The 21,350-nt window shown below is 37.1% G+C and overlaps 3 protein-coding genes across 4 annotated transcripts; 2 read left to right on the top strand and 1 right to left on the bottom strand.

The window, feature by feature from the left end:
• Positions 1 to 934: 934 nt before the first annotated feature.
• Positions 935 to 7,113, bottom strand: LOC113665202 (uncharacterized). The gene is made up of 5 exons (XM_027180870.2): positions 7,021 to 7,113; positions 2,757 to 3,088; positions 2,327 to 2,489; positions 1,959 to 2,203; positions 935 to 1,544 (listed from the first exon to the last, which is right to left on the bottom strand). Exons 2-5 carry the CDS (start codon positions 3,066 to 3,068, stop codon positions 1,377 to 1,379), a joined length of 888 nt encoding a protein of 295 aa, XP_027036671.2. The 5' UTR covers positions 3,069 to 3,088; positions 7,021 to 7,113; the 3' UTR covers positions 935 to 1,376.
• On the top strand, positions 3,550 to 5,516 carry LOC113665201 (uncharacterized). 2 transcript variants are annotated; one of them, XM_089190519.1, is made up of 3 exons: positions 3,550 to 3,794; positions 3,911 to 4,065; positions 4,518 to 5,516. In XM_089190519.1, the coding sequence occupies exons 1-3, from the start codon at positions 3,773 to 3,775 to the stop codon at positions 5,232 to 5,234; spliced, it is 894 nt and encodes a 297-aa protein (XP_089046645.1). In that variant the 5' UTR covers positions 3,550 to 3,772; the 3' UTR covers positions 5,235 to 5,516. The 2 variants fall into 2 exon arrangements, with proteins under 2 accessions (XP_089046645.1, XP_089046643.1); XM_089190517.1 differs by having other exon boundaries at positions 3,565 to 3,794; positions 3,908 to 4,065.
• LOC113665169 (regulator of telomere elongation helicase 1) lies at positions 7,114 to 21,192 on the top strand. The gene is made up of 36 exons (XM_027180825.2): positions 7,114 to 7,367; positions 7,787 to 8,003; positions 8,586 to 8,679; positions 8,943 to 9,024; positions 9,570 to 9,630; positions 9,984 to 10,059; positions 10,366 to 10,450; positions 10,540 to 10,605; positions 11,131 to 11,266; positions 11,661 to 11,702; positions 11,824 to 11,902; positions 12,087 to 12,184; positions 12,490 to 12,548; positions 13,364 to 13,426; positions 13,562 to 13,646; positions 14,042 to 14,174; positions 14,256 to 14,369; positions 14,685 to 14,725; positions 14,903 to 14,988; positions 15,171 to 15,248; positions 15,403 to 15,480; positions 15,662 to 15,748; positions 16,103 to 16,165; positions 16,255 to 16,494; positions 16,696 to 16,876; positions 17,024 to 17,133; positions 17,352 to 17,396; positions 17,536 to 17,610; positions 17,951 to 17,986; positions 18,366 to 18,437; positions 18,756 to 18,821; positions 18,944 to 19,022; positions 19,149 to 19,223; positions 19,743 to 19,811; positions 20,021 to 20,124; positions 20,436 to 21,192. Exons 1-36 carry the CDS (start codon positions 7,266 to 7,268, stop codon positions 20,523 to 20,525), a joined length of 3,267 nt encoding a protein of 1,088 aa, XP_027036626.2. The 5' UTR covers positions 7,114 to 7,265; the 3' UTR covers positions 20,526 to 21,192.
• Positions 21,193 to 21,350: the final 158 nt, after the last annotated feature.

The raw sequence follows: 21,350 nt of genomic DNA, 5'->3' as shown, positions 1-21,350 counted from the left end.
AAAAGGCCACCACGGGTACCTTTAAATTGAATTTTTCCACAAGTCACGGGACACGTATAAGATCCTCTAACAAGAAACATTCACAGCTAACTTGTGTGACATAAAAGAATCTCAGTTACTTAAGTTCATGAAAAAAACAGCAAGTGGAAAATGGAACTGTCAGTGGCATGGTCAGTATCTTAAGCACCATACCAGTCAATAGTGATGTGTTATTCAGCAAATACCAGTTGCTGACTTCCTTCTACCATCTGATTTGACCATCTTTAATTCAGTGAAATGTGAAAGAACGAATGAAAATTCAGTCACCAAATTCTTTCAATGCGTTCTTCCTTTGTGAGTAAATAATCTTGATACCGCTTTGCCAAAGAGTACTTATCTTATTTATATCATCAGTACTTGGGACTCGAGAAATTTAGCGAAGGTACCAAAATTTGTCTATCAATATCAAAGTATACTGTATTATTACCGGTTACGAGCCCGCCGATCATCTGGGCTCCGGTGGTTAGACTACCTTGATTTGAGGCGCCTACAGTACCAATTAGCTGCTTTCCTGTCTGGTACATAAGCGCAAAACGCGAGTAACTTCGCGAAGGACTAGTTACGAGTGCGAAGAGCTTGGGATCTTCTGCAGGAGGAAGGAAGGAGACGCGTTTTCCTCCTTCTTAGTGCGCCTTTTATTAGCCTACGTGTAGCCATACCCTCCCCCCAAAAGTGAAACGGTAGCGATGCCTCGCCACCGTTTCACCTTGGCGGGGGAAGGGTACGGCTACACGTAGGCTAGCCTGTTATGTATATATAAAAATATATATGTATGAATTCTTTTTCTTTCAATTGTTCAATCTTTTTTCAACTCATCTTGGGGTTAAAAGCAGAAACAGCTCGCAAGCCGCTTCATGGTAAAGCTTCGAAAGTGTGGGCTATTAAGCTCGCCAGGTACAACAAAATATCTTTTATTTGCCCCTTCTAAGTTATTTGATGTCTTATCTATAACCCGACATTAGATTCACATACTCTTCCATCAATACAAAAAAGCTCTACTAAAGTATAATCTGCGCTATTTTCAGGGCAAAATGTAGAAGTTCTCGGACCATCACTGGAAAAAGGTATACACATTTAGCTGATACGCTGTTTTAGCTGTACGATTGTTGAGCAATTCAATACTTTATGTGAATATATTTCGAAGTAAAAACACAAAACCTCAAACAACAACGACAAAACAGGATCGTTTTGAAGTTTACTACATGAGGAAAACCGTTCAACACTCTGGCTAAGTTTTTGTAAGATACTGCAAACAGTCACTGATAGTTTATGAAAAAAAAAAGCCAACTAAGTCAATTTCTCCCATAAGGGAGATGAACTTCATGGCCCATGACTGCTTATTCCATGAAGTCGGGACACTCCTTGGAGAGAATTCTTTTCATGCCTTCAAAATGAGCATCGCAATATTTTTGTCTTATTCCTGGTCCGTCAATTTGTTCATATGCAAACTTGGCTACTTCGTCCGGTATTTCAAACAATTCTTGTCCAGTCGACATTGCCAGGACCTAAGGAAAGAAAGAAACTCTTGTTAAAGTTTCCATCAATGTCTCGGAAAGGTTCCTTTTACTTTAGCTTGGTGCGCACAAATTTGATGAGGCCGTCACCCAACGAATGCGTTGTGCTCACCTACAAAATTTATTACTCTATGTTGCTAAAAGTTTCCCTTACTTAGGGGTGACTTCCGAAGTTTAATTAATCATAGCTTGTTGTCATAGATTTTAGTTCATTAAAGAATTAGAACGCTATTGTCTCGGACCTCGCACTGTGAATAGGCAGACTGATTCAAATAATAATATTTGGGAATTCATCACCTGTATAGTCCTCATGTCCTTGCACATATGGTGCCAGCGAGAGAATAAATCATGGATCCCTACTTTTGTAATAGCAGGAATAATTCATAATAATTCGGCAAATCTAACCTGGTTCATGCAGGCACGTTCTAGATAATAAGTATGATCCATAGCTCTTGCAGCATTAGGAGCCACCACTAGTACCCCGTGATTACACATAAACAGTACCGACTTGTCCCCAAGCTGTTTTGCTGTGCGCATGCCCTCTTCCTCATCTACACTTGGCCCACTGTACACTCGATCGTAAGCAATTTGGTTGTAAAACATACAGGCGTTTTGACTGTGCATTCCAAGCTCGGGATTTTTTAAGGTTCCTAAAAAGAAGCAAAAATCATCGGCTAAAACGATTAAAATACGATCAAGCAAAATTTCGACTACGCGGGGGAATCCTCGTCCCAACGATATTACGAAAAATCGATGACAATTTGGAAAGATACCTAAAGCCGTGCAGTATGGTGGATGTACGTGGAAGGCACAAACAGCATCTGGTCGAGCTCTATGAACTCCCATGTGAATTGTAGAGGCAGCTATGTCTGCTTCACCTTCTCCCTCGACCACTTCACGATTCACATTTAAGCCAACAAATGAAGAGGCTTTAACCTTTAAAACAAACAACTATGAATCAGAATAAAAAATACCATTGTCACAATTAGCGTGGCACTAAGCCGATCCCGAGATATCTCAATCTCCCAGGCCGATTTTGCCTTAGCCTTAAACTCGTCTGAACACAGAATGTGCTTCTAAATTTTATTATAGGGGCACTCCTGGTATGCGTGTATCGTATAGCTCCTTCAGAACAGTATGCCAAAGGCAGGAGTGCAATGAAGAAGATCCTTCATTCATAAAGGATAGTAAAAGATTAGATACCTCGCTCCAGTGCAGTCCATATGGGATGACTAACATCACCTCACCGTCTCCATTTGCCGCAGGAGCCATCATACTCAAATGGTTACACACCCCTTCATGTAAGTTGTACTTCTCTAAGATGCGATAAGAAGCTGCTAGATCAACTCGGCGTCGCCAATTTTCGGCTTGGGCTTCTTCACCTAGGAGAGTTTTAGAGGTTGTACTACTCAGCCTGCATGCTGGGATAGCAGTTCTCGGAAGGCGGCTGAATTCAGTGTTCAACTGATGAAGGAAGCGCCAAGGCTTAGGAAGAAATCGTAACCCAGCTGCCATATTCCGTGTTTCTATTCAAGCTTTAAATAAAACAAACAAGATTTATTGTCATACCTCCCAACCCAATTAAAAGACTTTTACCGATTGGAGGAGAAGGGCACTAAAGGTTTCGGGGAAACAAAACTCGCTGTTTCCCTTGGGGCCAGTTATTAAATGCTAGGTTATAAGACTTGTCGAAGTGTAACAAGGTTCAAGTTTTCCGTGGCTTTACCAATCCAAAAAAATACAAGTAGTTGACTCATCAGAACGTGCATATATTATCTTAATTCTTTTCTGTCAACAGAATTATAAATAAATAAAGGGAAAAACAACAACAAAACACAAAGCCAAACAAAAAAATAAATTGTTTCAAGACAATAACCATATGTAAGCAGAAAGAGGCAGTCCATTCTACTTACAGACCACACAGTCACAAAGGTGTAGTTTCGCGCTTTGCGAAAGACATTTTGGCCAATCAAATCACTACTACAAAATCACGTGAAAATGGGAGGAATTTGAAACACGCGATCAGGCCCTTTTCATTTGTCAGTTGGATCGTACGTTGGTTGTGCCATTTATGAGACTTGGAGGAACTAGAAGCTAGCTGTCGTTCGTTTACCGGAAAGACTCTGTTTTTTGTTATCGTGTTGAAGAAGCGCAGTTTTACTTGAAGTAATAGCATCACATTTTAAAAAGTTACCGCCAGTTCAATTTGAATCTGTGAAATGGCGTCTGTGGTATCTCAAGGTGAGCCAGAGTTTCTAAGATCTTTAAATGTGGAAGAATGTTGTGATCGGTTATCGGTGGGCTTTATGTTCTGTTCCATACTCTTAATTCATTTATGTTATTCTGCGAACAAGCAGGCAATTGCACTGGGACCAGCGTAGCTTTCGAAGTCATGTTGAGTCCCAAAGTGGAGAATGCAAGGAAGCCGCGATTAACTCCATTGAAAGGAAAAGAAAGTTTTAACATACAGCTGCTGGTAGAAAAGCAGCTAGCAGCCGAAAAACGAAGAAAGGTTAGAGTTCCTTAAGATTACCTATTTTAGAGGAAAAAAACCCAGGTACCAGTAGAAATTAAAGTAATACGCTTATTTCAGCTTTCATCCATCTGCTCTCACCGGAATTGTTCATGATCAGTTGGCAAACATTGAAAATTTTTAAATAAAAAGGACATATTTCTAACATATTTACAACACTGAAGGGTTGAACGACGGGTTGAAGTGTTTTTTTTTTTTCGGAAATTAACAAGATTACATCACTCTTTAATTAATTTAGGTTCATCTGTAGTTATTTATGTACTGCTTAGCTCCTACAACCAAATTAAGTTATGTTAAGTTATAAAAGGGACCTCTTTTTGTCTGCCAAAAAAAGTTAAAGAACTCAAATGATTTTGCATGTAATAGAAGGTTGTGAGGCAACTTAAAAGCCACATTCAGCATGACATCTGTTTATCTCATCTCTACAACAGAGTATTGAAGGTGAAGTTTTGGCCAAAGCTGCTAGCAGAAGTGAACATGTTGTTCAAGTTCAGCAGAATAAACTGTTGACAGTTGCAGAGAAAAGTAGAATGGCAGAAGAAAAGCTCAAACAAAAGATGTGTACACATTCTGAAAACAAGGAAGCCCAGATTAAGGCGTTGTACAGCCGCCTTCACGCAAAAGAACAACACATCAAAGAAGTGCAAGCAAACCTGCGAGAGATCATTGCATCATTTTCTAAAAAAGCAGAAGAGAAGATTCAACAAAAAGAAGCTGTAAGCAAGGAAAACCTTGAGTTACACCGCAAAGCTCAGATGGAACGTTGGCAAGCTCATGAAAAGCGCATTCAAGAAGTGTTGGCTTCTTTACAAGAGAGTATTGAGAAGCAATCCAAAACAGCTGAGGTTAACTTGCAGCAGAAGATGGAAACAACTACAGAGAAGCGAGAAGCTTTGATCCGCTCACTGCAGGAGAGACTGCAGTTTAAGTCTCAGAAGATTGAGCTAGCACGGCAACTTGTAGATGCTCTTGTTCAGGAACAAAGCAAAGTTTGCAAACAGAAGTTACAGCAGAAACTGGAACAATCAGAGGAGAAACGCAATGCACTGCTCAGAGCTTTACAAGAAAGATTGGAGGCACATGACAAGCATGTAGAGGAGGTTTACCAACAAATTAAGACACAGAGAGCTGAGAAAGCTCAGGGTTAATAAACAGAGATTGAGTCATGACCATCACCTGTTGCACAAACTCTATCTAGTATCCTTCCCTGAAAACATGGTTACAAGGCTGTAGTTTTCAAAAGTTTTTCATATGTTGTCTTGTTAAATTTGAAACTTCGCTTGAAACTTAATGATAATAGTTAATGAAAACAAACTTTAAATATTATTGTATATTGTTGTGTTTATCAATAAGGATTTCCATCCAAGGATTCAAATGTTGCAATTAAAGTAAATTAGTTTGGGAATAAATTTTGAACATTTCTCCATAAATTGGTTGTAAACTATTGAGACATTCTTTGGCGGTCTCTTGCAAGAGCTGGTTGATCTTTCAAAATTGAGAGATTTTTGGTTATTCAAACATGATTTTGCTAAGAAAGAATTGTTTCTTGAACTCATAATATTGACAAAATATTGCCTAACCCATTTATATTGGTAATCACATGATTTTGAGTACAATTTGGAATAAATAAGCATGAGTAAATTTTCACGAATACTAACAAAATTGCATGAGCCCATAGGGCGAATGCAATTTGTGGTCTTTGAAAAACTTTACTTGTGCTTATTTCTTCCAAATTACGCTCAAAATCATGCGATTACATAATAATATACATGAAAAAATACAAGATAGCTTATCATAATTATGCAGATGCAAAGCGCATGCATCAAGTGCATTAAACCTCTTCTGCATTGAATTACCTGATAACTGCATTTATCTTAATCAGAGCTGAGTAATTTTTTCATGTATCCTATTAGAAATCATAAATAACACTCTCCTTTTCACTGAAAAGTTCTTCTCCATAGAAGTATATTTATCAAACAAGAAAACATATAACTGGTTGCATGCCTCTGAAAGTAGGAGGCTAGAAAGGAGGAGTTGTATAGCTTTTTCACAGATGTTCCTTTTGCTCTATTGTGGCTTTTATTTCATTCCCACTCTGGACAGTGACCTTAGAGAAAACGATACTCTACTCCTTCTGTGTATCACTGTTTGCTGATTATCTCGTATGGATTTCCATTCAATTAAAGAAGTCTTTCTCTGAGAGGGAGTGACCTAAGGAACTTAAAAGGACAATGAATCTTGATAGTAACCATGTAGACTAAAAGAAATGCACTGAGTATCATCAGTAGTGATGCTGAACTGTTGTTTTACACCTATCTCAGAAATATCTTTTGGAAACAGAGAAGTTCACATCCATCCAACGTTAGGCAGCACCACATCTCTAGTTTTTGCCGAATGTGATAATTCCTATTAAACCTAAACTACCTTGCAATTAAAAAGCTACAGCAGTAGTAAAAAGAAGTAAACTATGGTATGTGCTCATGATCCAAGACAGGTAAAGTCATTTTTCTTATTCATTTACTTTTTTGTCAGAGACCCGAGGCTCACTTTGAGGGTGAAGTAAGAAGCGCAGGTTGACCAAAGTAAATCCCTGAAGAAGGTCATTTACACGCACGACTTGACCTTGCTCCAAAGAGACTGGTTCTCAGTCGTTTAGGATGATTATGATGACCAATATTCCCTGTTCCTGCAGGGTTGAACTAAAAAAATTTAACAAGTAGACTCTGTGTCGCTGTGCATTTCAAAGCCTCCTTTGCAGTCGCTCTTGGAACCGTCAAGCACTCATAAAATTAAATGTGGCAAGAACCATAAGAGGCGCACGAAGTGCAACCGAGTTTGTCACTGATGTCCTTAAATTGTTCAGGCTCCATGTTTAACCGTAACGTGCATTCATTTATAAAAGACTCATTGTCTGATAGTGCAGCAAAAACTTACTTTGCAAGGTTGTTTTCACGTGGGAAAAGTTGAGATGCTCAATCCGATCCCGTCCACTGAAAGAACACCCTTAATGACGTCACATGATTCTTCGCCTTTACTTACCCAGGCGTCTGGAGTCAAGGACAGGAGGCTTGGCTGCTGTTCGAAAAACTTTGTCAAAGATGGCGGGAATTTTGTCGTTTCTTCAGCCAACTGTGCACTTATTTCGTACTTAGAGGGTTTTTTTAATTATTTTTTCTAAAATGGTACAACTCTATATTCGTGGCGTGGATGTTGATTTTCCTTTCCCACCATACGATTGTCAAGTTTCTTACATGGAAAAGGTTATTCAATGTTTACAAGAGGTACTACCCTAGGTTTACTTCGACGTTCGTTGTCATTGAAAGTATTTTAGGAACAGATGTTTTGAATTTTTGCGATGATTATTCGTAAAATATATTTATATGATATTTACTACGATCTCCGCAAGCCTGAATTCGCACTGTTTGTATTTCGTACTGATAAATGGTTGTGTAAGAAAGTAACAGTAACTCAGAAAACAATATAAAAGTGTATTGACAACTAAGAAATTTACTTCGCGAAAAAGATATGTTAAATTTTGCGGAAACTTTATGCAGACATAGGGAACATTAAGTTTGTTGAACTATGTGGTCGAATTTAATCGTGCAGTACGAATCTTTTTCAAAATATTCATTTGCATGAATTTTTTCTCTTCTTGATGACACGGATAGTTTTTATGATTAATGTGGGAAGCACTTTTTAGGGAAAAAATGGCATTCTCGAGAGTCCAACTGGAACAGGAAAAACCCTTTGTTTGCTGTGTGCAACACTGGCTTGGAGAGAAAGTTATGTGGCAAAACTGCAGCTTAGACAGAGGCTTACATCTGATCAAGGTGGTTCCAGTTATGTGCAAGCATTAGGTGAAGAACTACAGCATGCTACTAATGGAGGCTCTTGGGGAGCAACAGATGGTGATAAAGGTATGAGATTTAAGTTTTAATTAACCTTTTGACCCCTAAGAGTGACTAACATCCAATTTCTTCCTATGATACTACCCCAGAATCACACTCAAATCACTTTTCAAAGAGGCTCTTGAACATTACTTAAATTTCCCTTGCCAGGACCACAGGAAATGTATAGAGAACAGTATGGAGAATATGCTCACTGACATTAGGGTGAAAAGAGTTAGTGCAAGGGTCTTGAAACAGTTGAGGTTTTTGCATACTCAAAAACCTAAGGTTTGAGTTCTAGTGGAATTCTACTCAAACTTTTGTAAAAATTATTTCAAACAAGGATCTAATTTGTTTAAGAAAATGATTTATCAGAACAAAGGAAAACAGATATTAAAGTAGTTTGAATTTGGTTTGACCTGATTTCATTTTAAACTGAATCACATGCAATAATCTCAGTCCCTGAGATGGAAAGGAGACACTTTATTGCAGGAGTTGTATTGCAGTGTCATAGAATTTCTCTGCAAATCTTATGTTGAGTTTCACAATAATTGACTATTAAGCAAAACAAACAGTACTTAAACTGATTGATATTCTCCCCTCAAATTTTAGGTTCTTTTCTTGAGGCTCCAAGAATTTTGTATTCTTCGAGAACACATTCCCAGCTGTCTCAGGCTGTGCAGGAACTTAAAAATACAATCTATAGGTAGGGACTTAGGTCACTATACTTTTATCCAAGGGAATTAAACATTTTTTTTGCTGTAAAGCTTTTCAAAACAGCTTTGTTTTTCTTTAAGAGATATAAGAAATATAGGAGAAATTTTGCCTTGAGAAGGAAGCAACTTGTTTCATCAAAAAACTGTCCTAGAAGGGGTTTGTTTTGTAAGGGATTTAATTTTCTTGTTATGTTGTTCATTGCTTGTCTTGTAGCAAACTTAGCTTAATAATCAGTTTCTTACTTTTTTTCAGACCTAAAGTTAGTATCATTGGATCTCGTGAACAGCTTTGTGTTAATAATGACGTCCTGAAACAGGAAACTAACTCGGCAAAGGTCAGAAAAGAGACTGCAGATTACAGTTTAGATAAACAGGGATGAGTGATCAAAAGGAAAGGAAAAAAATTTGATCCAAGTAGTTTGTTTTTTGACGGTCCTCTTTTTGACACAGCAGATGTTGTTGATAGCTTCTCTTAGTGTTATAAGATATATACCAGAACAACATAAACATAACGTTTACTCTGAAGACCAGTGTTTTTAGAGAACAACATCTAATAGTATCAAAACTGGGCTCCAATCCTCTAACACTTACTTTGTTACAGAAGTATTTTTAGGAGGTTTATTGAGAGGAAGTTGGTTGTGAAATGAAAAATGAAAGAAACTGTTCTCTGCTTCAACAGTAAAAGAAAGCAATCTCAAACTAGTTTTAATCATTTCATTTAGACTGAGGCAAAAAATTCAAGATTGTCGAAATGAAATAGTTGTAATGTTTCCGAATGTTGTGTGGTAAAATGGGAAATCATAGTAAATAGAAACAAACACAACATGGTTTTACTGTGTGCATTAAATTTTGATCATGGATACTTTGACACTGATAACAGGTACATATGTGCAGAGCTAAAGTTCAGGCAAGGACGTGTCATTTTTTCAACAATTTGGATGGTAACAGAACTGGTTATTTATTTTTTACTACCAATTGAATTTCTTGTGAAACAGCTTTAGATTTCAAACTAGCAACACCTCATTACACTTCAAATACCACATAAAAGGAATTAGTCTAAGAAAAAAAATTTTCGACCTGGTCTGTTGCAGAATCTCTTGTAGATGTTAAATTTAATTTTTGTGGAAAACATCCTCAAGCTAATTTAAACTAATGATCCATATGTATGTCCACTAATAGATTTTTTTATGTGAGTGCCAGTCAAAATACCTGTAGAATGTAGAATATCATACAAATATTTTCATATTATACAATTTATCATTATTATCACCTCATTAATTTATCTTTCAATAAGCAAACAAGGCTAATAAAGATTTCACACAAAGTATCCTGGACATTGAAGATTTGGTGGAACTTGGACAAAGACACAGGTGACAAATATAAATTGTCATAGAAAACAAGGTTACTTAGGATAATTTATTCCCACTATAGAATGTAACTGCAAGCAAACCAAAGCATTTTGTACAATTAATGTTTGTGTTGGAAACATGTGTAGATCTGCACAACAACGGCAACAACAAATCCTATCACATACGCACACCTTAACCCCTTACCACTACCAACAACCTACCGGACTAACTTTTCTTATGGCTAAAATTGCAAAATAAACTAATAAAACAATATAGAAAACATTTATTTCACTTAATTGACATAAAAGCAATTGTTGTTTACTTCAGGGTATGCCCATATTACATGGCCAGGGAATTGAAGACCACTGCAGATATTATATTTATGCCTTACAACTATCTCTTGGATCTCAAAGTATGTTTAAAAATATTTGATTGTGCTGATAGCTTTACAGTAGAGGAGAATGTCTTACCTGATATGCTTTCAACTGGTTTACTTTCCAGTCAAGAAAAGCAAATAATGTGGATATTTCTGGCAGCATAATACTTTTTGATGAAGCACATAATTTGGTAAGAAACTCAGCAGAGAGCTGAAAAATAAATTTACTTTATTTTGCTTTCACATTTCAAGGGAGTACTCTAGCTGTGGGCAAGGGAATTAACAAGTTGGTTATCAATAAGATGTTCATGAAGATAATGTATGGCCATAGAGAACTCAAAAAATTGGAACAGGTAATTTAGTGTTAACAACTGAGTTGAAAATGTAAATTGGCCACCATAAAGTGTGTAAAGGCTGACAAAGGGCTAGTGCTCAAAACATCAGCCTTTAGGTTACACTCTTTACAGAGGCCAATTTACGTTTTCAACTCAGTTATTAACACTAAATTACCTGTTATACTCTCCTGCCTAAGCAGCACCATAGTTTCTTTACAAAGTTACCCCCTTTCTTCATTAAAATATTGTTACTCAAAAAAAAGACCTTTAACTTTAATAAACTTAAACATTGATAATCAACTTAGGCATAGTTTTAACATGTAGGAGACATTAATTCAATATAAATAGAGAATGAAGGTTCTTTCACATTGATCATTTTAGGAAAAGACTTGTGAGGAAACTGCATCCTTTGACCTGACATCTTTTGACATAGCATCATGTATAGAGGATGTGGCACAGTGTATTGAAATTATTGAATGCCGTGAACATAATGTATTGGATGTTACTGAAACAGCAGGTTATTTTCAAAACTTTGTTCAAATAATCCCACAGTGGTTGATATTGAATAATTTTATCATTTGACCCAAATGGCCTTGCATGATTTTATTTAAAAACCTTACTAGAATCCCTGTTTGAGGGCTGCATGCAAGCTGTAAGAAGGGCTAGGTAAAACCCCTAGCCCATGTCTTGCTAGATGTAAAATACAAGAAGAAAGAAATTGTGTAGACTCTGTTGTAGTTAGGCCGGGCCACATGTGTAACATTTTGGCTTAAGGGCATATATCATGACCTTGAGCCAAATACGTTTGCTTTCTGACCTTCCTACTCAGTCAATAAGTACTGAACTTTACATACTATTTAACTTTATGATATCATCTCGACTTTTGATCTTGTTTACCATGTTAATTTAAGGTGATGTAGATATTAGCAAAGAAGACCTTGCCCATCTTAAGTGTAAGTGGTTTTTTCAATATTTTTGGTTGATAATTAGATAGATATTGATGCGCAAGGTATTATTGTGAATAAAACAATGAATCTTTATTCCTATTAAATATACTTCTTTATTTTTCTTAAGCTTTGTTTATTGAACTTGAGAAGTTGATAGACATGCAAGAGTTGCCAAAGAATGGAGATGGTTTGACAAAACCTGGAAGGTATGCATATTTGTTGAATGTTTTCTTCTCCTTTTTATTTTTTGTGGATCATTTTGAAAGAGAGTGAGTAATGTGGGATGATGTTATGTGATCATAAATCTGAGATCAAACATTGTATTTGTCAGCACTACTATGTGTGAATCTGAGAAGAAGCTTATCTGATTTTTTTCTGCTTGAATTCCAGCTTTATGTTTGACCTTCTTGGCAAGCTTAATATGAATTTCTCCACCAAGGACCAAGTTTTAGAAGTCCTTGATAAATGTAATACACTGTTAGTTGGAGGTAAAGGCTTTTTTGAGCACATTCTGTGGCTTTTCACATGAAACCTTAAGGTATTTAACAAGTGGATCATTTTCAGTTCTTGAGCAACTGCACACCTCCCCTCCCCTAACCCAACATTAACCCAACTTGTTAGTAGTTGACTGTTGTTGGGTTAGAGGAGGGGTGGTGCTCAGTTGCTCAGATGCTGACATTGATCTGAACAATTTTACAACAATGGAAAACTATGTAAAAATTAATTATTATCTTGAATTGTGCGAAATTATTGAAGTAGTTTTTCCTTACATATGACTTTTATTTCAATCCAGATACGCAAAAGTTTAAGGGAAAACATTTTGCTCTGCAAAAATTTTCTGATGCTTTGCAGGTAACTGTCTTGTGTTATTTCAAGAATTCAATACTTGTTTTTAGATAATGTGAGAAGCATCACTTTAACCTTGCAAATAAAAGAAACAACTTATTCAAAAACCATAGGCCTGGGGTAAACTTTCTGGATCATGTGTACTATAGGTGGCCTCGGTCAACATATCGGCCGATTTATCGGTCGACTATCCACCGACTATCGGTCAACAGTTGACTGACTATCGGTTGACAGTCGACCAACTATCGGTCGATAGTCGACCGATAGATCGGCCAACAGTGGACCAATATATCGGCCGACAGTGGACCAATATATCGGCCAGCAGTGGACCAATATATCGGCCAGCAGTCGACCGATAAATGTGCACATATCGGCTGATGCATGGGCTGACAGTCGGTCGATATATCGGTCGATTATCGGTCAACTATCGGTCGATTGTCGACCGATAGTTGACCGATAGATCGGCCGACAGTCGACCGATAAATGTGTACATATCGGGTGATGCATCGGTTGACTATCGGTCTATATATCGGTCGACTGTCAACTGATAGTCGGTCGGTTGTCGACCGATATATCGGTCGATTGTCGGCCTATATGTCGACCGAGGCCACCTATAGTACACATGATCCAACTTTCTTTGGTGTAAGTATACTTTGGAGTAGTAAGGTAAAAAGGGTAAAGCTAGGACTTGAGGTATGCATATTATAATTTGTGTAGATTTTTAATCCCAAAACCCTTGCAACCTTTAACAGAAGGATTCTATTTCACAGATTTCTAATTTTGATGCAAGATAGTGAATTATTGGTTATTCATTTTTTCAGATCATTTTCAGCAAAGATGTGCAAAACCAGTCTTCTAGTTTAAATGAAGCAAAGTTTTTCAAGGTATTGTTTGTTGCCTGATACAACCATTTTTTATATTATTGAATCTTGTTAGTATTAAAGACATTTAGTCCAGGTATTGTCATTTCCGCAATTTTGGTGAGATGGATATGGTTACTTTCTTTTGTCACAAACCAGGTTCATATCCAACTTGAGCCAGACAGTAATAAGAAAAAGAAGAATCTGGATGTGTGGACAACAGGATCAAAGATTTCTAAACAAGGTTTGACTCCCAATTGTTGTACTGCTGAGATTGTTTATGATGTCTCATCAATAGTTTGGGAAATCTATTTTTAACAGTGTAACTAACAGTATCTCATGATGGTGTTGATTTTCCCCGACTGCACCATTTGATTTGTTTAGAGAACTTGTTTTCCTTGACCAGTCAAGTGCAATTTTTTTTTTCCACACTCAAGACAGTTACCTTAATTTTAGTCTTTTTTTATTAGTCATTGTTAAACTAATGGATTTAGGATATGCAGTTTAAGGGTAATCTGTACTGTTCAGTTACACATATTTAGCAAAAAGAGAACAGTTCATGTCCAATAGCATCTGAACTTCTTACTGTTATGATTTCACACTTTTGAGAAAAACTGACCAAATTCTTTATTATAACAGGTAGGACATTAAGCTACTGGTGTTTCAGTCCAGGACATGCCATGAAAGATCTGATGTCTTATGGAGTATGGACAGTCGTGTTGACAAGTGGAACCCTTTCACCACTTGAGTCTTTCAGAGCTGAAATGCAAATGTAAGAGGGCTCTCTTTTCATGATTAAAACAAAAAGCCTAATTCCCTATTGCATCTGTCATCTTTTTGTTTTGTTGTACAGATCATTCCCGATCCAACTGGAAAATCCTCACGTTATTGAACAGCATCAAATGATGGTTGGTGTGATTACAAAAGCACCTGATGGAGCCACCTTAAATTCATCATATGAGACAAGGTTTGGATACGTCTGAAATAGATTTGGTGGAGGGAAGTGTGTGCATGTGATAAAGTAATGAGTTGGGTTGACTGTTGTTGGATAAAACATCCACTCCCCTCAAATGAGAACTTGATCTTCTACTGCAGCCTATATTATTGTGGTTTTTTGGGACATTTATTCCCCTACAAATACAAATATTTTTTGTAAAGAGATAATGCTTAAGTTTAGGGTTTTACATAAGAACTCATCACATGGACCTAGGCTTGATGCGAATTAACCTTTTACTGAGTAAATTTGCAAAATGTTTGATTTAACTTGTAATTTTTCTTGAAGGTTTACAACTGATTATATGACTGGTCTGGGCAATACAATAGGTAGGTCAGTAAAATCTTCTGTTGTTGGCAGATGGACTAAATCACTGTGATTGTATTCTGTTATGCAAATGTATACTAGTATTTTCAGGATCAGCAGTAATTTAAAATGTTTCTGTATCTTGAATATACTATTTTCAATTTCTTTTGACTCAACTGATTTAATTTGCATTTCCACAGTTAATTTCTCAAGAACTGTACCAAATGGTCTTTTGGTCTTTTTTCCTTCGTATCCCGTAATGAACAAGTGTCTGGAACACTGGCAAGTAAGTTATGAGTTCTATTCCAAAGCTTGTCTTATAGAGTGATTAAAAACATTTTTGGATGAATTTAACTTAAATCTTACAATTACCCAGAAGACTCACTTCCATGTTACTCTTTAACTTTTAGTAACAATTCGGCAGTTTCACAGTTATAATTTTGAAGCTGATTCTTTTATCTTTCACAGAATTCTGGAACATGGTCAAGATTAGAACAGCACAAACCTCTTTTTGCCGAACCCAAAGGAAAAGGAGATTTTGCCGAGGTTATTAGGAGATCAATTTTTCCATATTTTGTATTTCATAAACCGTTGCAAACCAAAGGCATTCCCTTAATTATCTTTTTTATCATTATTATTTTACGATTGAATATATTCTTACATTGCTTAATGGTCACTTTTATGTATTTTTTATTTAAAGACCATGGAGAGGTTCTATGAAAAAATTAATGATCCGAGTTACAATGCTGCAACTTTTTTCGCCGTTTGTCGTGGAAAGGTACAGTGCCAAATGATGTTATTGTCCAACAGAAACTCTGCAGATTTATGTTAGTTACGTTGTGTACTTTTTAGCCATTATTTTCCAGAATTAAAATGCCATGTTTCTTCCTTTTCGTTAGATTGCTCCTGGAGCATAAACACTCTCACCTTGGCTTATGTAGTTTCACAAACTGTTTCAGGTCAGCGAGGGACTGGACTTTGCTGACATGAACGGCCGAGCTGTAGTAATAACAGGTCTCCCTTTCCCGCCAAAAATGGACGCTAAGGTACATAGCAAGAGCCTGACTCTTATTCGAATAATTGATCAAGATGCTAATTCTCCACAAGGAATCGAACTTCGTTCTCCATGTTCTTTTTACTCACACAATGCTCTGGGCATCACTAATATATGGAGGACGCTTGTGCAAGCTCACCATCTTTTATTGTCTAGGCTAATTCTCAAATTCAACACATTGTCCAGCAAACCTGTGATGAGAATATCAGGAAATTTATAGCAGCTGGAAGGGAGAATTATGAATCAGATGTGGACAGTTCATAGGTCAAAAGTGTATGCTTCTTCAAGGACCAGATTTTTCTTCGTTATTTAACACTGATTAATTTAGTGTGAATATGATCTTCAGGTTCGCTTAAAGATGAATTTCCTGGACGAAAATCTTCGGAAAGCAAAAAGTTCGTCATCCAAGGTATCTAGCTAATTCTGTTTTCTATTTCCGCTTTTTTTGTCTCAACTTTAAATATGATGGAATCATTCTGATTTTGTATAATCGCTAAGGGTCTAAGCGGCCGACAGTGGTATCGTCAACAAGCTTCCAGAGCTGTCAATCAGGCTGTGGGTCGCGTCATACGTCACAAGCAGGATTTTGGTGCCATTTTATTATGTGACGTTCGTTTCACTTACCCGGATGCAGTTCAACAGTTACCAAGTTGGATGAAACAATACGTCAAAGTATATAAAGACTTTGGGTCAGTTCAGAGAGATCTTATTCATTTCTTCCGCACTGCTGATAAAATGGTAAGACTTTTTAATGTTGATCTTGAAAAGCAATCATTTACGTACAACTAAAGTCTTGTAAGTGGAGAGTTAGTCGAAATCTGTTACGCTTCTTTTTCGTAGGCGAAACAACCGGTTACCCAACGTTAGGTTTGGTGGCTTTTTCCAAATTTGTCTCCTATTAGTCGCTCTAATTCGTATCTGCCGTTTTATTGTTTTTAGGTCGACAAGTCCTCAATGAAGGTCAAATCATTTAAAAATAATTCCAGCCGGGCCGAAAATACGTCTGCGAAAAAAATTTCTGACGAAAACCTGTCCCATATATCAATAGAAGAAACGGACCTTCAGAAAAATAAGAGAAAAGAAACCGTAAAAGACGTTAAAAACCTGGCAGCAAGAGAAGGTATGAATTTGTAAGATTTTAAGTGGAACAGCTAATTTTCCCTTAGAATCTAGAAATCTATATTTCCCATGTCTATCTATTACTACTGCGCTGCGATAACGGATCTCATAACCCATCCCTCATGATCATTTGTTTGTCTTCTTTAAGCCCCTGTGTCGTCCCTTCGTCTTAAGTATGTATACAAGTCATCTGGAGTGAAAGACATGGCAAACACAGCAAAGCCAGCAAGTTTGATCGAATCCTTAACAAATTCGGAGGTAAAACTGTTCCATACAAATAGTTTATAATGTACGCCATTTTTTCTAATCTATTTTGTTACTTTCCTTGCTGATATGAGAAAGAGATCGCCCCAGAGTTCAGTTCGGTCTTGAAGAATGTCGTCATGTGTAGATCTAAACATTTTTTAAATCTCAGCCGTGATTCACCTAAGCATGAGGAAGTGTGCTTGTTAAATTTTGTTGTTAATCAATTTTAGACAGCCCCGAAAGCTGAGTCGCCTAAAGAATCACCAGAGCAAAAGGTGAGACTTAAATGGAGTTTTTTACTGGTTAATGTACGTCAAAATGAAACTTCAAAAACCCTGCCTTGATGAGGCAAGGTTTTTCCTCTTAGGTGGTGTCCATCTGCTGTAAAAGATTATTCTTCTCTCTCATTTTCAGGAGAGAAGCCTGTCAGAGGCCATCATGAAGAGAAAGGAAGTAAATAGAACAACTAAGCCCAAGAAAGTTTTGAAGGTTATAGCCAAGTGCATTTAAACTGTTTTTATTCACTAATATATAATAATAGTTCTTAGTTACCGTAGCCTCGTTATGTCAGTTCACTAGAGAAAAAGCAAATGAACATATGGAGTAAAGAGCAAACGAGAGATTTTGTAAAAATTGTTAAACTATGTATAGCCGCGTACTTTGTCCATCGGGTACATAGATTGTTACAAAGCCTCTAGTCGCTTAAATTTCTACTTGGCATCAAGGTTGATACATACACACCAAACTATTGAGCCATTGTCAGAGCAAATATTTTAGATCATTTTTTTTCCTTCTGGCTTGCCGATTTTTCCCCTTTTTCTCTTTTCAGGTGGTCAAGGTTAAAGAAGAAGAAAAGCCGAGATCGGTCAGTTGTATTTCCCTCCTTATATGGTATCCAAGGCTTCTTTCGTTTCTTGAGCGCAATAAATGGCGGCAATCAGGCAGCTATCTCCTTGACAACAACCTTTTATTGATTTCTCTCTCTCTTTGGCCCGTCTCCATTGATTCAAAGCCTGGGGCAGACCAAGATATACTGAGGGACTATGACAATGAAAATGAACGTTATCCAAGGGAATAAAGTGTAAATTCTCTTGACGTTAACTGAGGCCGTTGTAACTCAACCTATATTTTAGGGGAGTCCACTTTGTAGGCTATCGAACGTGCTCTGCGAATTGATAGCGGAACGTGCCTCGCTGCCTTTTTACTTCTCTGTACAATATTTTAGAGTCGGCTTCTCTTTTCAGAGTGCGGATCAACATACATCATCACTCAACAAGGCTCAGAAGCTTAATGAAGCTAAGATGTATATAAGTAAGGTAAATTATTATCAATATTTTGATTATGCATTAATTATGTTTACTTCTATATTAGGAATCCCGAACGTTTGAAGTTTCTTCGTCCAATCAGGATGAGATTTGTTCAGCCCAGCTTTTCAAATTGAACAAGTCTCCTTTGCTGTTCAGTTATTCCTCAGCACTTTATTGTGACGCAATGATTGAGAAAACAGAGAAGATTTTGGTTGTGCAGTATGACTCCGTTATTCAAATCTTTGCTGTCGAAAGTAATTTTATTTAAACACTTTATATTTCTTTTCAAATGTGCAAATTATGGGCCTGTTTTTGGGTCTGTTGTAGGTGAAACAAGCGCTCAGTGATGGACAATACAGAATATTCTCTCAAGTTTTGAGCAAGTACAAACAGGTTTGTAATATGCCAAGATTTGTCTTTTTCGCTACATGTTGGCTTCAAAGAAGAAACAATTTGATGTTTTCCTTTTTTTGGCTTAAGATGGTATTTTATTAAACCAATCTTTTCTTATTCAGAGCCTCGACCTAGACTTTCTCATCGAAGGACTTACGCCGCTGTTCACCGCAATTGAAGCACAGTACCCGCTTATGCTCGGTCAGTAGCCCGGTGGGCACTTTTAAGACCGTAATCTTGTTCTCAAGATATTCGCGGTTGGTAAGCTTAGAGGCTCGATACACCGTTATGCTGTTATGACAATGTCTTGTTTTGTGTTAATGATAGGTTTTTCAAGTTTTATCCGGGATCCAGCGGACAAGGTGCGATTCTTTGAAGCGTACAGTGATATCACAGGCTCAGGTAAAGAGGGTATCACGGCGTATAGTCTGTTTATCAAATACCTCATTTAGTACTCACCATACTCGGTTTACCTGTATAACAACATTGGAATAATTCATCTGTAACGCACACTGACTTTCTACAATGTGTAAAAAATTCTACAATGTGTACATTAGATACAGCTATATATGCCATTTATATTAGATATAAAGATCTACTCTGTCTTCAAAAGATACAGCTATCTATTCTGTCTGCATTGGATACAGCTATCAATTGTGTCTACAAGAGACAGTTCTCTTCACTGTCTACAGGAGATACTGCCGCCTTCTCCTTACGAAGTAGGTACGTATATAGAGAGTATAGATGGCTGTGTGTGATGTAGACAAGGGAGTTAGCTCTATATAATGCAGACATGGTAGGTAGCCTTATCAACTGTAGTAGGTGTACACTATTTCATTTTACAGTTTATAGCTAAGAGGTTGTCATCATCGTCTTTCCGGTTACGTAATGTAAGACCTCATTTTGTGTCTCCTTTTCTAGATGTGCCTTCACATTTTATAGCTGGTCTTAAAGTTAAAAAGGAAAAAGAGTCGCAACCTGTAACTGACGGTATGTTTAGCTGAGCTTTTACGATTGAAAGGTTCAATACAGGCTTTATCCACTTTGTTTAGGCAAATAAACTTCCTCTCCTGCTTAAACGAAAAAACACGAGCTTATCACATTCGAAACTTAATTCACGAGTTGTCAACGATATATCATTATCTTGATATGTAAAATTTTCTGACTTGGAAACTTCTAGACGTTTGTTTCATTTTTAGATTCTTGTAGAGTTGGTAAAAAGAGGAAATCTGAGGAAAATAATCAGACACTTTCTCATGAACAAAGCAGAAAAATAACCAAAGTACAGAGCAGATCAGACAAGGTAAGGGTTCTAATGATGTATTTCACGTGACTCCTGACTGCTGCCTACATTCTCGCACGTCCTCCCCTGCCAAGTTTGCTTGAAACAATCTTATTAAAGGAGATCCACAGATACCGCTCGCGGCCAAAAAATTGATAAACTGTATTATCTGTTTTAAACTCAGCGATTAGTTAAGGTTTAGCCAAACCGCAGAACCATCGGCCAGCTTTTGACGGCAGAGGAAAAACTTCAGGTTCAGTGAGTGAACCGTTATTCACGATTGCCGTCTGAGATATTTAATAAAGTTTTTGCTAATTCTGATTTTTCTGAAGGTTTTCAAGCCTGAATATGCTTCAAGTCTGTCTGGGACCAGCTCGCGTCTTCTTGACATCACCAAACATTTGAATGGAGGAGGCTTGTAACAAATCTGATTTCGACTTGTTCATAACTGAACTTGAAGTATCTTTTGCGAATTGTGTCAAAACCAGATCATTGAAATTGTGAAGTGATAGCCATAGATATTTTGTTATTTTTTTATTTAGGAAGAAAAATATACTCCAGTAGAAAAATTCATATGTGATCGATGGTTCTTCTCTTTGTGTTGCTCGGCGTCCTTGCGTGAATTCATTAACTGATTCGATTAACAAATCATAGTTACCTAAATTGGATTATAGGACATTTCTTTCATCCACATCACGGGTGCAACCTCTAACTGTGCGTTTTGACGCAAATTAGTAGTTGTTTGAGTGGCAGCTGCTTAACACTTTTCTTCAGTTAAAGCTCAGTATTTCAATTCTCAAAACTGATCCCCATAATTTTGCTTTCATGTCTATGGTGGGAATTTACTAATCAATTGAAGACATTCCTTTCCTTCTCATCACTGTTTCGTGTGACAGAAGGGAGGGGTTCAACAGAGTGGATGAATTCTATTATGAGAAATGGAATAGAAATTCTGAAAGATTGACAACACGTACTTTCGTTGTCCTTGACGACGTCCAAACTGTGAGGGTTCCCTTTATTTACAGCAATCCAACTGATATATTGCACAAATCTGATAATTGTTTAGTCTTAATAAAACGAACTCCAGAAGACTTGTGGTGCGCGCCATTTTGTCTCCTCCCTTATCTAATCACTAATTTCATTCTGGAGAAATACAAATTAAAATTAACATGGTTTTCATCAGTGGTCAAATATGGTACTTTCCAAATGTTACTTAGAATAGATTTAACGCCGTAAGTGTATCTTCA

Source organism: Pocillopora damicornis, chromosome 12 (genome assembly GCF_964200805.1).
Source record: "Pocillopora damicornis chromosome 12, jaPocDami1.2, whole genome shotgun sequence".
NCBI classification, from domain to species: domain Eukaryota; kingdom Metazoa; phylum Cnidaria; class Anthozoa; order Scleractinia; family Pocilloporidae; genus Pocillopora; species Pocillopora damicornis.
This window is presented reverse-complemented; position numbering and strand designations above follow the sequence as displayed.